Below are 16,066 nucleotides of genomic sequence, written 5' to 3' on the forward strand. Positions count from 1 at the left end.
TATCATAAATCTCTGTATTCAAAACATAAGTTTTGAGACCAGCATTTCAATAACTCAATTCAATGAATCTTTCTTAATTCAAACCTCATATAAACACATGCAATTCTTTCTCATACACATAAGAACATATTGATATCAAGAAACACCCTCTCAACAATTTCAAATCATGTTCAAATGCCAGGATATTGCAAAAACATGTTTCAAATCACAAAATCATAATCTTTAATTCAATACAAGAGAGGGAGTTCATAATTTATGCTCTCAACAATCTTAAATCTCAAATTCATATATATACATATATATGTAAATCAATTTATGGAAAAATACCACAAGGCCAAAGCAATAGTAGCATTGAAATTTTCAAAATGCATAATCAGTAATATAGTTTTCAAAAACACCATAAAATACATGCATCAAAACCTTTAAATGATGCTTTAACAATTTCAAGCCCTTGTAGTTTTTAGGATAAACCCCACTTACCTTGATTACGAAGAATAAGGGATGATCCTTTAAGCCTACGGTTTGAGAATTCCAAATCTTTAGTCAATTTGAAAACCCACGATTGAATCTTGAGTTTCTTCGAGGAGAAGTATATGAACTAGGGTTTCTGTTTTGAGGAAAATCTTGAGAATGTCATATATTTTGATTGTAGAGGTCTTAATCTACTGTTTGGACATTTTAAGAGGCTCTAAAAAAGTCCAAATTACCCTTGTTAACTTTTGAACGAAGCTGGAAAAAATTAAACTAGGAACCCGATTTTATGGGCCACCGCGATGCGCCACTATCGCGGTGGCTCAGGGGAAATTGACGAATGGGAAATTGGGATCCTCTACGATGCGCCACTATCGTGAGGTCCCACTGGAATTTGACAATTGCTAATTAAACCCTCTCCGGGACGTGCTAAATACCAGAATGACGATGTTTTACGACTAGCACATAAAATAGCCATAAGTTCTTCAGTATCCGTTGTGGACGAATCTTATATCGACGGAAAGCTTATCCAGTCATCTACGTAATGAAAATTTGAAATCTAAGGGACTCCATAGGTAAATAAGTATAAATCATTCTAGAAGCCAATGCTTGATGTTTTAGGGACAAAATTTAGCTAAGAAAAACTTCGGTGCATTACACTTATTGCTTCACTATGTTATGGCTGGTTCAGACATGACCAAAACCAACACAACAAATGATCAATTAGATTATCAGGACATCTTATCAATGGTTTTTGGAATGGTATCCCTATAATCATAGGGCTTTATTTATCCACAAACAAGCTTCGAGGTCATATGCCTAAAAGCTTATCAAGTTGTTCTCAACTTCAAATTTTGTCTTTATTGAAAAATGAGTTTGATGGACCAATACATATTGAAAGTGGAAGATTGAGTAACTTGCATATATTAAAACTCGGAACCAATCAATTCTCTGGTACGTTTCATCTTAAGAATAGTAGCACTATTGTATCTTATTACTTCAGAATTTTATTTTATTACACATTAAATGCAGATATAATTCCACAAGAAATTGAAAATCTTGTTAATTTGGTGGAGTTAGCCATGGAGAGTAACCAGATTATCGGCTCTGTCCCGAATTCCATATTCAATATTTGTAACACCTCGTACTTTCGGGCTAGAATCTAGACCGTCGTTGATACGCATATATAATACCTTGTTAATATATGCATGGTTATCAATCCTATAGTGTGGAAAAATCCTTTAATATGAATTGAGGTCATAAAAATCCCCTAACTCTACGACGAGTTTAAAACATTTCTAGCGATTAAGTTTCAGTGGACGTTTAAACTTAGGTCAACTTCCATCGACCATAACTTCTTTTATGTATCAAATTAAAGAACCTAATATATATCAAATTAAAGGTATTCAAAGTATCTTTCCAACGATACCAATTGCTCCAAAATCTGATACCAGAGCAAAAAGTTATAGCTATTTTTGTGAGAGAGGCAGTAGCTGCACGCGATTAGTGTGCGACGTACCCTCCGTCGTACACACCTAATTTTCAGGTTCTGTTTTTGCATTTTAAAGGGAAACTTGGACCTTTACCTCACCCAAGGTCTTTCCATAACATAAGATTCACGCCCCAATAGCAGAGTACACACCATAATTCAATTTTTCCTTTCAAATTAAAAACCTACGCCCTTTCCCTCAAGATCAAGAATCAAGATCTTAAGTTCAAGACTCCAAGAAAAGGGTCAAGACCCGGGCTCCATCTATTAAGATATAGGTTCCATCTTCTAACTCTTATAGTCTAGGGTTTGTGGGGTTTATCCTAAACACTACATGGGCTTGAAAACACTAGAGCATGATTTTAAGATTATTAAGAATGAATTTTAAAAGGGTTTTGGAATCTACGTTTTAAATTAAGTATTTCGAATATTTCAATGTTACTATTGCTTTGTCCTTGTGGTCCTTTCCCCTAAATTGATTTACATGTATATGTATGAAAATTGAGATTGAAGATTGTTTGAGAGCACAAATTATGAACTCTCTCTCTTGTATTTAATTGAAGTTTATGGTTTTGTCGGAAAAGAGTTAAAATGCAGATTTTATGATTGAAAGTAGTTTTCTCAATGTCATAGTATTTGAACATGATTTAGAGATGACGAGAGGGTGTTTCTTCATATAACCATGTTTTGTGTTAAAGAGAAAGAATTGCATGAAATTATGAATTTTGACATAACCACCTTTCTTTGTTGAATTTTTGATAAAGAGAATTGCTTGCATGGTTTTACATGAGTTTTAAAGACTGAGTTTCTTGAAGAGAATTATTGATATGGTGGTCCTGAATTCCATGATTTGAGAATAGAGACATAAGTTTCTATAAATGGCTCAGAGAATGTGACTTGCAATTCAATGGTATGACAATACCATAAAAATATATGCCATAGAAAAACTAAAGTCTTCAAAACTTGATTTCAAAGTTTGGATGTTGTAAAGAATTAAAAATGAGCTTAAATAGGGTTAGGTGGTTACCCAAAGAGGGAACGGGTCAATTGACTCATAGACTAAAATTGTATTTTACCAATACGGGTATGTTACTTTTGTACACTGGCGACGGCCCTGTGGCGTAGTAGAGATTCAGAGACTCCGACCCTTACGACAAACTTGGGTTGGGGGCTTGGTTGCCGAGGTAAGGGAAACTTCCATATAGCCCATGGAATTACAAAATTGTAGGGTATACCACCTAGCGCAGACGTAAAACAAAGAGTGTCACAGAGTTCAGATGATTTTACAGAGTCTTTTAAATATGCCCATGTGATTTTACCGTATGATATATTTATGAATTGTTTTAAATTTTTCTCATTTATGTTGAATACCAATTACTATTTTGGATTTCCTCTATGTACCAGTACCATTTTATTAACCCCTACCTCTCAGGTTCTGAGGCACAATCTTGGGGTCCGGATAAGCAGTAGACTTCTTCAGACCGAAGTGCAGAGTTCAGTTGGCGAGCCTTACATATTTACGAAGGCCTAATTTCATTCAGTAATTTATCATTATTATGGTTTTGGTCTACTGGGGGCCTTGTCCCAGTTTTCAGACAGCTTTGTTCTTATGTAGTAGAGATTATGCAAACTGAGTCAGATATTATTTTAACGTTGTTGAATTGCATTCTTTAACACTATGTTGTTTTCAGAGCATGACCATGACCCCTTATTCAGTTATATTTCCACATTTCCTTTCTGTATATGAATGGTGTATGTGATTACAAGTTAGATGGCTGTCCGGACTTTCATGGTTCGGTTTGCTCATTATAGCCAGGGCCTATATTCGGGTTATGACAAATTTGGTATCCGAGCACGGTTCATAGTCCCAGGGTGTCTGCAAAATTGCATTGGGTTGAGTTTTATTTATGGGTATGTAGCGCACCACACTTATAAGCAAGAGACTACTAGGCATTTAGAAATGTTTTCCCTTTTTGTGATTTAATTCATGCTTTGGAGTCTAATCTATCCTCAAATTAATGATTTCTTGCATTTCAGAAAATAGCCATGCCTTCACGTCACGTTATCGATCAAAATGCCAGACTGATGAGATCAGTCGCACTCATGGGATGAAAAATAAAACAGAGCTCAAACTCTGAAGGCTGTTGTTACTCCAGGAGTCCCACCTACTTAGACCTTCCCACACAGGGCACCTCGAGCTCTCCGGATGGGGACTAACCGTACTCAGCCTTATGAAAGAGAGGTATCTAATCCAGAATTACATAGTCCATTCATATACTTGTGCAGTAGGTGGACACACAAACTCAATGATCGAAAGAGGTTAAGTCTGCATCTGTTATACCTGAGGCTACTAGGGTGGGTCGGTTTATAAGAATGAACCCGCCCAAGTTTTCCAGCACCAAGGTAGAGAAAGATCCACAGGAGTTTGTGGATAAAATGGAGAAGATTTTTAGAGTGATGTATGTAAATGAGGTGGAAGGGGTGGAATTGGCAGCTTATCAGCTTAAAAAAGTTACGAATCAGTGATATAGTGAGTGGAATGATTCAAAGGGTGAGAATGCTGAGCCCACAGTATGGGGCGAGTTCGTGGAAGCCTTCCTTGATCGGTTCTTTACTCTAGATTTGAGAGAGGCCAAAGATAAAAAGTTTATGAATCTAAAGTAGGGGAAAATGAGTTTTAAGGAGTACACTTTGAAGTTCAACCAACTAGCCCGTTATTCTCCGGAGATGACTGGTAATATAAGAGCCCGAATAAGAAAATTTGCATCCGACCTTTTTGATGACTTAGTGCTCGACTGCAAGAGGGAAATGCTAAATAGGGATATGGACTTCTCTAGACTGACAGTCCACAAGCAGTAGGTGAAAGAGAAGAAAAAGAGAATCGCTGAATCTAGGGAGAAGGATAGGCAAGCAATGAGAGCCAGGACTATAGTCCAGGGTCAGAGTCAGCCACAAAGTGGTAATTGGGGTAATAGATAGAAGAATAAAAAGAATTGGGTTAATGCACAGTCCGCAGTCAGTACTTTGGTGTCCATACCCCCATCCGACCAGCGACCCTAAAATTTTCAGTCTAGTTATGGGCTAAGAGTGCAGCGTGCGCAGTCTCAGGAGAGTGTAGCTCATACCTCTCGGTCATACTCGTGTCGTGGGAGATATGGGAGAAATCATCCAAGGAGATACCAATTTGGCGCGATGGTATGTTATTCGTGCAGCCAGCCAGGCTATATCCGAAGGGATTATCTGGTAGCGAGAGGTAATGTTGGGGGAGCCAAGTCACAGAATAATTCTTCTACGCCACCGCCATCTTAGAAGGGTGCCACTTCAGCTGCCGAGAGCGATTGCAACTGGTTGTATGCTTTGAACAACCGCCAGGATGCAGAAGCTTCCTTAGATATTGTCATAGGTACGTTACAGATTTTCTCTCGTGATATGCATGTGTTACTTGATCCCGGGTCTACCCTATCTTATGTGACCCCTTATGTGGCTGTGGTTTTGGGTTTGAGTCTGTTGTGATTACTTAACCTTTCTCTGTTTTCACTTATGTGGGAGATTTTTTTATGGCTAGGAGGGTGTACAGAAATTGTGTTGTGTCTGTTTATAGTTGGGATACGATGGGAGACCTCACAGATCTTGAGATGGTTCACTTCGATGCTATCTTAGGGATGGACTGGCTCCATTCGTCCTATGCTATACTAGATTGTAGAACCCGAAGAGTCAGTTTTTCCTTCCCGAATGAATCGGCGATAGAGTGGGAGGGACATTCTTTAGCACTTAGAGGGAACTTTATATCTTATGTTAGAGACCGTAAGCTCATTTCTAGAGGTTGTCTATATCATCTAATTTGGGTAAAGGATTCTAATGTTGAGAGTCCTTCTCTTCAGTCAGTCCCTGTGGTAAATGAATTTCCCAAAGTCTTTTCGGGTGATCTCCCAGGAATACCACCTGATAGGGAGATAGATATGGGTATTGACTTACTGCTAGACACCCATCCCATCTATATTCCGCCATATAGAATGGCTTTTGCAGAACTGAAAGAGTTGAAAGAATAGTTAGTAAACCTTCTAGACAAAGTTTTTATCCATCCTAGTGTCTTTCCCTGGGGTGCACCTGTACTCTTTATGCAAAATAAAAATGGTTCCCTGTGTATGTGTATAGATTACCTCCTGCTGAATAAGGTCACTATTAAAAATAAATATCCTATTCCTAGAATTGATGATCTTTTTTACCAGCTTCAGCGGGCTAGATGTTTTACAAAGATAGACCTTCGTTCGGGATATCATCAGTTGAAGGTTAGAGTCAGATATTCGCAAAACAGCTTTCTGAACCTGCTATAGGCATTATGAATTCATAGTCATGTCCTTGACTAACGCCCCTGCAACCTTCATGGATCTTTTGTCAGTTTTTAGATCTGTTGGTTATAGTTTTCATTGATGATATTCTTATTTATTCCAAGAGTGAGGAGGACCATGCCAATCACCTCCGAATCATTCTTTAGACTCTCAAAGATCATAAGTTATATGTAAGATTTTGCAAGTGTGAACTCTGGTTAAATGCTATTACATTCTTGGGGCATATTGTGTCTAGTGAGGGAATTAAGGTTGATCCCTAAGAGGTTGAGGTAGTGAGAAAATTGCCCAGACCCTCGACTCCAACCAATATTCAGAGCTTCTTGGGTTTGCCAGGGTATTACAGAAGGTTCGTAGAGACTTTTTCTTACATAGCTGCTCCATTTACTAAGTTAACACAAAAGAAGGTGAAGTTTGTGTGGCTTGACTCCTGTGAGAATAGTTTTGAGAAGTTGAAAGATAAGTTGACAACTGCTCCTGTTTTGACCCTTTCGGAAGGTACAGAGGGTTTTGTTGTGTACTGTGATGCGTCCTGTGTGGGACTTTGGTCTTAATAATGCAGCATGGTAAGGTGGTGGCTTATGCATCTATGCAGTTAAAAGTGCATGAGCGCTATTACCACACCCATGACTTGGAGTTAGAGGCTGTGGTGTTTGCGCTTAAAATCTGGTGGCATTAACTTTGTAAGATGCATGTTGATATATTTACTAGCCACATGAGTTTATAGTATGTTTTCTCGCAGAAAGAATAGAACCTCAGGCAGAGACGTTGGTTGGAGATTTTGAAGGATTATGACATGAGCTTGAAATGTCATCTGGGAAAGGTGAATGTGGTAGCCGACACACTCAGTAGGTTATCTATGGGCAGTCTTCCTCTTGTTGAGAAAGGGAAGAGGGAGATGGTGAAGGATATTCACCGACTTGCAAATCTAGAGGTGCGACTCTTGGATTTTGAAGATGGAGGAGTGATTGTCCATGAAATAGATAAATATTCCCTTTGTGCAGAAGTTAAGGAGAAGCAGGTTGAAGATCCCATCTTGATGCAGATCAAGAAAGATATGGGTCAATAGAAGGTGATGTCCTTTGAAATTGGTGGTGATGGTATTCTGAGATATCAGGGTGGATTATGTGTGCCAGATGGATATAGTCTGCGGAAAAGAATCCTTGATGAAGCTCACACTTCGAGGTATGTTGTTCACCCCGACTCTACTAAGATGTATCATGATCTAAAGGCTATATATTGGTGGAATAATATGAAGCGTGATGTGGCTAACTATGTTTCTAAGTGTTTGAACTGCCAACAAGTTAAAGTAGAGCATATAAGGCCAGGTGGTACTTCCCAAGAGATATCTTTGCCTTTGTGGAAGTGGGAGATGATCAATATGGACTTCATTACGAAGTTTTCGAGGTCCCAAAACAGTATGATTCTATCTGGGAGATTGTTGACCGTCTGACCAAGTCAGCTCACTCTTTGCCTGTAAGGACTAATTATTCGGTAGATGACTATGCCAAGTTGTACATTGAGGAGATAATTCGCCTACATGGGGCACCTGTATCCATCATATTTGACCAAGGTATGCAATTCTCTTCACAGTTTTGGAGTTCTTTTCATAGGGGTTTAGGTACCCAAGTGAACCTAAGTACTGCGTTTCACCTTCAGACCGATGGGCAAGCCTAGCATACCATTCAGACCCTTGAGGATATGTTGAGAGCCTGTGCAATTGACTTCAAAGGTAGCTGGGTAGATCACTTGCCATTGATAGAGTTTGCATATAATAATAGCTACCACGCCAGTATTAAGATGGCTACTTTTGAGGAATTGTATGATAGGAGATGTAGGTCACCAATAGGGTGGTATGAAATAGGGAAGACGTGGTTGTTTGGGCATGATCTTGTTCATCAGGCGATGGAGGATGTGAGAATCATTATAGAACTACTCAAGATATCTCAGAGCCATCAAAAGTCCTACATCGATGTTAGGAGAAGAGATTTGGAATTTGGGATTGGTGATTGGGCATTTCTCAAAGTTTCCCCTATGAAGGGAGTCATGCGCTTCATAAAGAAAGGTAAGCTGAGTCCTCGCTATATAGGGCCATATTAGATTTTGAGAAGAATAGGTGGGGTTGCGTATGAGTTAGAGTTTCTTGCAAGTTTTGGTTCTGTTCATCCGGTATTTCATAGATCCATGTTGAAGAAATGTATTAGAGACCATTCTTTAGTGTTGTCTGTAGAGAAAATTAAAGTGACAGACACCTTATCCTATGAAGAAGAGCCGATTGCAATCTTAGATCGCCAAATTCTAAAGTTGAGAAGCAAAGAGATAGCATCGGTTAAAGTTTTGTGGAAAAACTAAAAAGTTAAAGAAGCTACTTGGGAATTAGAAGATGACATGCGAAAAAGATACCCAAACCTTTTTGATCCGGCGGATGAAGAAGCGGAAGGTACAATCTTTGTTTTTATTCTTTCCATATCCTTAGTATGATTGTAATCGTGCTTGTCTATGTTCCGCGTTATCATTCAGGGATGAATGATCCCAACAGGGAGATAATGTAACACCCCGTACTTTTGGGCTAGAATCTAGACCGTTATTCCTATGCGTATAGATCCAACCTAGATAATTCCTTGTTAATATATGTGTGGTTATCAAACTATAGTGCGGGAATACCCTTAAATATGAATTAAGGTCACAAAAATTCCCTAACTCTAAGACGAGTTGAAAACATTTCTAGCGATTAAGTTTCAGTGGACGTTTAAACTTAGGTCAACTTCCATTGACCATAACTTCTTGTATATATCAAATTAAATGGTCTATTATATATCAAATGAAAGGTCTGCGAAGTAGCTTTTCAACAATACCAATTTCACCAAAATTCGATACCCGAGCAAAAAGTTACAGCCATTTTCGTGAGAGAGATCGTAGCTGCGCGCGATTAGCGTGCGACGCACGCTCCGTCGCACGTACCTAAATTTCAGGTTTTGTTTTACAGTTTTTAAGGGCAATTTGGACCTTTACCTCACCCAAGGTCTGTCCATAACATAAGATTCACACCCCAGAAGCAGAATGCACTCCATAATTCAATTTTTCCTCTCAAATTAAAACCCTAAATCCTTTCCCTCAAGATCAAGAATCAAGATCTTAAGTTCAAGACTCCAAGAAAAGGGTCAAGATCTAGGTTCCATCTATCAAGATCTAGGTTCCATCTTTCAACTCTCATAGTCTAAGGTACGTGAGGTTTATCCTAAAAACTACATGGGCTTGAAAACACTAGAGCATGATTTTAAGAATATTAAGCATGAATTTTAAAAGGGTTTTGGAATCCATGTTTTAAATTATGTATTCCGAATGTTTCAATGTTACTATTTCTTTGGCCTTGTAGTCCTTTCCCCTAAATTGATTTACATGTATATGTCTATGTATGAAAATTAAGATTGAAGATTGTTTGAGAGCGCAAATTATGAACTCCCTCTCTTGTATTGAATTAAAGTTTATGGTTTTGTCGAAAAAGAGTTTCAATGCATGTTTTAGAGATGATGAGAGGATGCTTCTTAATATCACTATGTTTTGTGTTAAAGAGAAATAATTTCATTAAATTAAGAATTTTGACATGACCACCTTTGTTTATTGAATTATTGATAAAGAGAATTGCTTGCATGGTTTTACATGAGTTTTAAAGACTAAGTTTCTTGAAAAGAATTGTTGATATTGTGGTCCTGAATCCCATGATTTGAGAATAGAGACATAAATTGCTACAAATAGCTCAGAGAATATGACTTGCAAGTCAATGGTATGACGATACCATTTAAATATATGCCATAGCAAAATTAGAGTCTTCAAAACTTTATTTCAGATTTTGCATGTTGTAAATAATAAAAAATGGGCTTAAATAGGGTTAGGTGGTTACCTGAAGAGGGCATGAGTCAATCGAATGATAGCCTAAATCCGTATTTTGCCAATATGGGTATGTTACTTTTGTACGCTAGCGACGGGACCTGTGGCGTAGTAAAGATTTAGAGACTCTGACCCTTGCGGCAAACTTGGGTTGGGGGCTTGGCTACTGAGTTAAGGGCATATTTCATATAGCCCGTAGAATTACAGAATTGTAGGGTATACCACCTAGCGCAGAAGTAAAACAAAGTGTCACATAGTTCAGATGATTTTATAGAGTCTTTTAAATATGCCCATGTGATTTTACCTTATGATATATTTATGAATTGTTTTAAATTGCTCTCATATATGTTGAATACCAATTACTATTTTGGTTTTCCTCTGCATACCTGTACAACTGTATTGACCCGCTACCTCTTAGGTTCCGAGGCATAATCTAGGGGTCCGGATAAGCAGTAGACTTCTTAAGACTAAAGTGCATAGTTCAGTTGGTGAGCCTTCCATATTTCAGAAGGCCTAATTTCCTTCATTCATTTATCGTTATTATGGTTTTGGTCTACTGGGGGCCTTATCCCAATTTTCAGACAGCTTTGTTCTTATGTAGTAGAGATTTCGCAGGCTGAATCAGATATTATTTTAATGTTGTCGAATTGCAGTCTTTAACATTATGTTTTTTTCAGAGCATGACCAACATCCCTTATTCAGTTATATTTCCGCATTTCTTTTCTGTATATGAATGGTGTATGAGTTACAAGTTAGATGGGCGTCCGGGCCTTCATGGTTCAGTTTGCTCGTCACGGCCTGGGCCTAGGTTCGGATCGTGACAATATCTCATTGCTGCAAATTTTTTCAGCGTGGCAGAACAATCTTCGTGGATACTTACCACTGGCGATTGGCAACTTAACCAAGATGCAACATCTACAGATTAGTGGGAATATGCTTATAGGTACATATATATTCAAATGGTGTCTCTCTCTATATACGCGTGCAATGGACATGTGTCGCATGTTAATTTTTATATATCCATTAGAACTATTAAATTTCTATGAATATATGCATGTAATGGGTAATAAAATGTAACAATTACCAATAAATCTTAGAAAGTGTGACAAGAAACACTAAATGAGATAAGCTAACTATTTCATTTCACTTGTATTTATTCTTTCTTCATGTGTTGACAGGTGAAATACCCAAAGAGATAAGCAATGTTGTTGAGTTGGAGCTACTTGATCTTTCGACCAATAGTTTTAGTGGTTCACTTTATATGGAGATCTTCAACATATCCGGGCTGAGAGAAATTGATCTTTCATACAACAATCTATCAGGAAGCCTCCCACCAAACATAGGTTCTATGTTAAAAAACATTGAAAGACCTATTCCTAGACCTTTCTCATAATAATATATCAGGAGCCTGTAATGCCCCGTACTTCTGGGCTAGAATCTAGAACGTCGTTCCTACACGTATAGACCCGAACTAGATTATTTCATATTAATATATGTGTGGTTATCAATCCTATAATGTGGTAATACCTTTGAATATGAATTGAGGTCACAAAAATCTCCTAACTCTACGACGAGTTGAAAACATTTCTAGCGATTAAGTTTTAGTGGATGTTTAAACTTGGGTAAACTTCCATCGATAATAAATTTTTATATATAACAAATTATAGGTCCTACTATTTATCAAATGAAAGGTCTTCGAAGTAGCTTTCCAACGATACCAATTTCACCTAAATTCGATAACTGAGCAAAAAGTTATGACTTTGCAAAGTGGAGTGTGTCGCCTAACAAATCGCCTAAGTCCACTGGAATGGTTATGCCATAAGTTAGGTTCCTCCCAACCTAGCTTATACCATAAGTTAGGTTCTGCCCAGCGTAACTGACGGGATGGGCAATGTGGTGTATACCTTATGGCCTAACAACGACATAAATTCATATTTTTTAGTCATTTTAAGAGAAACTAAGTCCTTTCACATCCCAAAATCGTCTCTAATCATCCTTAAACGAATTTAGGCTTATTATAAATGTCAAAACCCTCCTAAGATCCCTAGTTCATCCTTCAAGAACACAAGAGGAGAAAACAACTAGGGTTTGAGCAATCAAGCTTAAAGGTCCAATCTTTTCGAAACTTCTTCATGAATTCTTCGCAATTAAGGTACGTGGGGTTCATCCTAAAACTACAAGAGCTTGTTGAATCTCTTGAATATGATTTAAGGTTATCAAGCATGAATTTATAAAGGGGTTTTGGATCCTATGTTTTAAGTTATGCATTAGAACCTTTTAATGGTAGAATTGTTTTGGCCTTGTGGTCTTTTCCCTTAAATTGATTTATACCTATATTTATATTTATGAAATTGAAGATTTGATTGAGAGAATTATTATTGAAATCCCTCTCTTTTGATGAATTAGAGTTTATGAACTTATTGAGAATGATTTGAAATACATGTTTTATGATTTAAAAGTGGTTTTTTCAATATCCAAGTATTTGACATAATTTAGAGATGATGAGAGAGAATTTTTTGTTATACCTATATGATTGTTTAAAAGAGTGAATTGCATGTTGTTGAGTAAATTGACATGACCACCTTATGTTATTGAAATGTTGACAAAGTGAAAGTTCCTTTTATGTGTTTACATGAATTTAAAGAAAGCGTTCTTTGAACTGATTTATTGATATGGTGGTCCCAAACTTATGTTTTAAATGTAGATATTTTAATATGCTAATAATGGCTCAGAGATGTGACTTGCAAGTCAATGGTATGGCGATACCATATGAGTGTATGCCATAACAGAGTAAGCGTTTTTAGAGTTTGATTTCAGAGAATGCACGTTTTAAAGAGTTAAAAATGGGCTTAAAGAGGGTTAGGTGGTTACTCGAAGAAGGCTTGAGTTCAAATAACTCTTAGACCAAAACCGTGTTTTGCTAATACGGGTTCATTATTTCCCCAAGAGGGATTACACACTGGCCTAGTGCCCTGTGACATATAGAGACAGAGACTCCAACTCTTGCGGCAAACTTGGGTTGGGCTTGGCTGCCGAGTTAAGGGCAGATTCCATATAGCCCATGGAATTTCAAAGTTGTAGCGTATACCACCTAGCACAGAAGTAAAATAAAGAGTTAGTCACAGAGTTTTCAGATGATTGTTCATAGTCTTTTAAATATGCCCATGTATTTTTTCATCATATGTTATGTTTATGAACTGTTTTCAAATTGCTCTTACTTATGTTAAATAAAAATTATTATTTTGGATTTGCTCTGTGTACCAGTACAATTGTATTGACCCCTACCTTTCAGGATCTGAGGCTCAGTCTAGAGGTCATGCGAAGCCGTAGAGTTTCCAAATTGAAGTGAATTTTGCAGTTGGGGAGCTTTCTTTATTCCGGAAGGCCTATGTCTTTCAGACTTTTATTATTTATGTTGGTTTTGGTCCGCTGGGGGCCTTATCCCAGTTTTCGTATGTAGTAAAGATTTCGCAGACTGAGTCAAAGATTATCTAGATGTTGTTGACTTGCAGTCTTCTTTATTATTTTTGAACACAAAGTATGGCTATAGTTCCATATTGATTTACGTTTTCCGCATCTTCTATTATTGTATGAATATTATGCATGATTATCAGATAGAGAAGGGCATCCGAGCCTTCATAGTTCGGGATGTTCGTCACGGCTAGGGTCCCGTCTCGGGCCGTGACAGAACCATTCCCAAGTCTTTAGAGAAACTTCAAAACCTGAAGTATTTCAATGTTTCTGTCAACAAGTTTTTTGGTGAAATACCCTCGAGGGGTCCTTTCAAGAACCTCTCGAGGCAGTTTTTCATCTACAATGAAGCATTGGGTGGTTCTTCAGGATTTAGTGTCCCGCCGTGCCCCACTTCATCAAAGCACAAATGAAACAGGAAAAAATTTCTAGTTCTATATCTTTTGCTGGGAATCACACTTCTATTTTCACCTTTCATCTTAGTGTGTGTATGGATAAGGTACAAAAGACGCAAAAGAGATCCTCAACAAACTGATTCATTGGTTTCCATAACAAGAGAAACAATTTCATACTATGAATAGCTCCAAGCAACTGATGTGCTTCGCGAGAGTAATCTGGTTGGTTCTGGAAGTTTTGGCTCTGTTTACAAAGGCATTCTCAGAAGTGAAACTGCCATTGCAGTTAAAGTGTTCAATCTACAAGTGGATGAGGCATTCAAGAGCTTTGATACGGAATGTGAAGTTCTGCGCAACCTTCTCCATAGGAATCTCGTAAAAGTCATCACTTGTTGTTCCAACGTTTATTTTAAGGCTTTAGTGTTGGAGTATATGCCTAATGGTAGTCTTGACAAGTTTTTGTATTCGCACAACTACTTCCTCGACATCAAGCAGAGACTAAGCATAATGATAGATGCTGCATGTGCATTAGAATATCTTCACCGTGGGTGCTCGTCACCTGTGATTCATTGTGATCTGAAGCCTTGTAATGTCTTGCTGGATGAGGATATGGTTACCCACCTAAGTGACTTTGGCATTTCAAAAGTGCTTGGTGACGATGAGAGTGATTTATACACTAAAACTATAGCAACATTGGGGTATATTGCACCAGATACGCCTCTTAGTTTTGTTGATTTTTCCTCTCTTTTTTCCCAAGTGGAATGTATATTACATCTTTATATTAATTGTTTGACTGTAGAGTATGGACAGGATGGTTTGGTATCAACAAAGTGTGATGTCTATATCTACGGGATCATGTTGCTAGAAACATTTACCAGGAGAAAGCCTAACCAGTTTGAGGGTGATCTTAGCTTGAAGCTATGGGTGAGTTGTTCACTTCAAGAGGCAGTAATGGACATCGTAGATGCCAACTTGCTAACATCAAGTGGCAATCGCTTACAGAAGGAGATTGATGTTGTGGCATCAATAATGAAAGTGGCATTAGATTGTTGTGTTGAATCTCCGACAGGAAGGACAAACATGAAAGACGTTGTAGGGACGCTACAAAAGATCAAGATTCAACTTCTTGCATGCTAAGCATGTTCTTGGAATCTCTCATCGTTTCAGGTGACTTGTTTGTTGCAAATATTTGCTACATTAGTGGATTCATGTAAATATTTCTTTTTTTTTTGGTTTTGTTTTAGCACTTGATTTCCTCTTAATATTAATGTTGCAAAATGATGGAACTTGTAACTATAAATTGAATTACAAAGACCAAATTAATCCTTTTGAAAATCTCAAGCAGAATATTTTTTTAAAAATTGTTAGAGGAATTAACATGAATACAAATAACAATTAATACAGTAAATGTTTTACATGGGAAACACTGATGACATATAACATCAAGACGACAAACAAAAAGAGCTATGACAAAAAGGGTAGCTCGGTGCACGAAGTACCTTGCATTCAGTGGCGGACGTGGGATTTAAAGATTGTGGCTGCTTAAAAAATTAAAAAGCTGAAAAAAAATAAAAAATCTCCTTAACAAGGTTCGAACTCGGGACATCCCTTCAGTGGAGAAGCTTAAGATCAACTTAAATGCTAGTGCACCCAATCAACATTTGTTTCAGTGGGTGCTTTTATATGTTTTATAGCTATTTTTGTATATTTTTTATGTAATTATACCTATTCTGTGTCGAGTTTACTGGGTGCCGGAGCACCCCGAAAATATATGTAGGTCCGCCCCTGCTTGCATTACCCAAGATATAGACAAGTGTCACACCTAAGGGTTGTAATGCGGGCAACTTGCCTGACACAAATATAAGTGACCGATTCCATCACTTGAATATGACAAATGAAGAAGAAAGATAATTAAGTTCCTAAATTTCTCTTCTTTCAATACAGTACAAAATCAACCTCCATTCTTCAAGATTTTCCAAATCAACCAATTAAGAATAGAAAAATGT

General features: G+C 37.6%; 1 protein-coding gene across 1 annotated transcript; it reads left to right on the forward strand.

The window, feature by feature from the left end:
* The first annotated feature begins 7,165 nt into the window (after positions 1–7,165).
* On the forward strand, positions 7,166–15,197 carry LOC107869143 (receptor kinase-like protein Xa21). The gene is made up of 2 exons (XM_047411521.1): positions 7,166–7,240; positions 14,247–15,197. Exons 1-2 carry the CDS (start codon positions 7,166–7,168, stop codon positions 15,195–15,197), a joined length of 1,026 nt encoding a protein of 341 aa, XP_047267477.1.
* Positions 15,198–16,066: the final 869 nt, after the last annotated feature.

Source organism: Capsicum annuum, chromosome 4 (assembly GCF_002878395.1).
Source record: "Capsicum annuum cultivar UCD-10X-F1 chromosome 4, UCD10Xv1.1, whole genome shotgun sequence".
NCBI lineage: Eukaryota > Viridiplantae > Streptophyta > Magnoliopsida > Solanales > Solanaceae > Capsicum > Capsicum annuum.

What these genes read in the sequence shown, in the direction of transcription:
- LOC107869143 (XM_047411521.1), top strand. Translation starts at nt 7,166, where the DNA reads ATGGGCAGTCTTCCTCTTGTTGAGAAAGGGAAGAGGGAGATGGTGAAG. An exon ending in ACCGACTTGCAAATCTAGAG is followed by an intron (nt 7,241 to 14,246) that starts GTGCGACTCTTG and finishes TACTATGAATAG; the next exon opens with CTCCAAGCAACTGATGTGCT.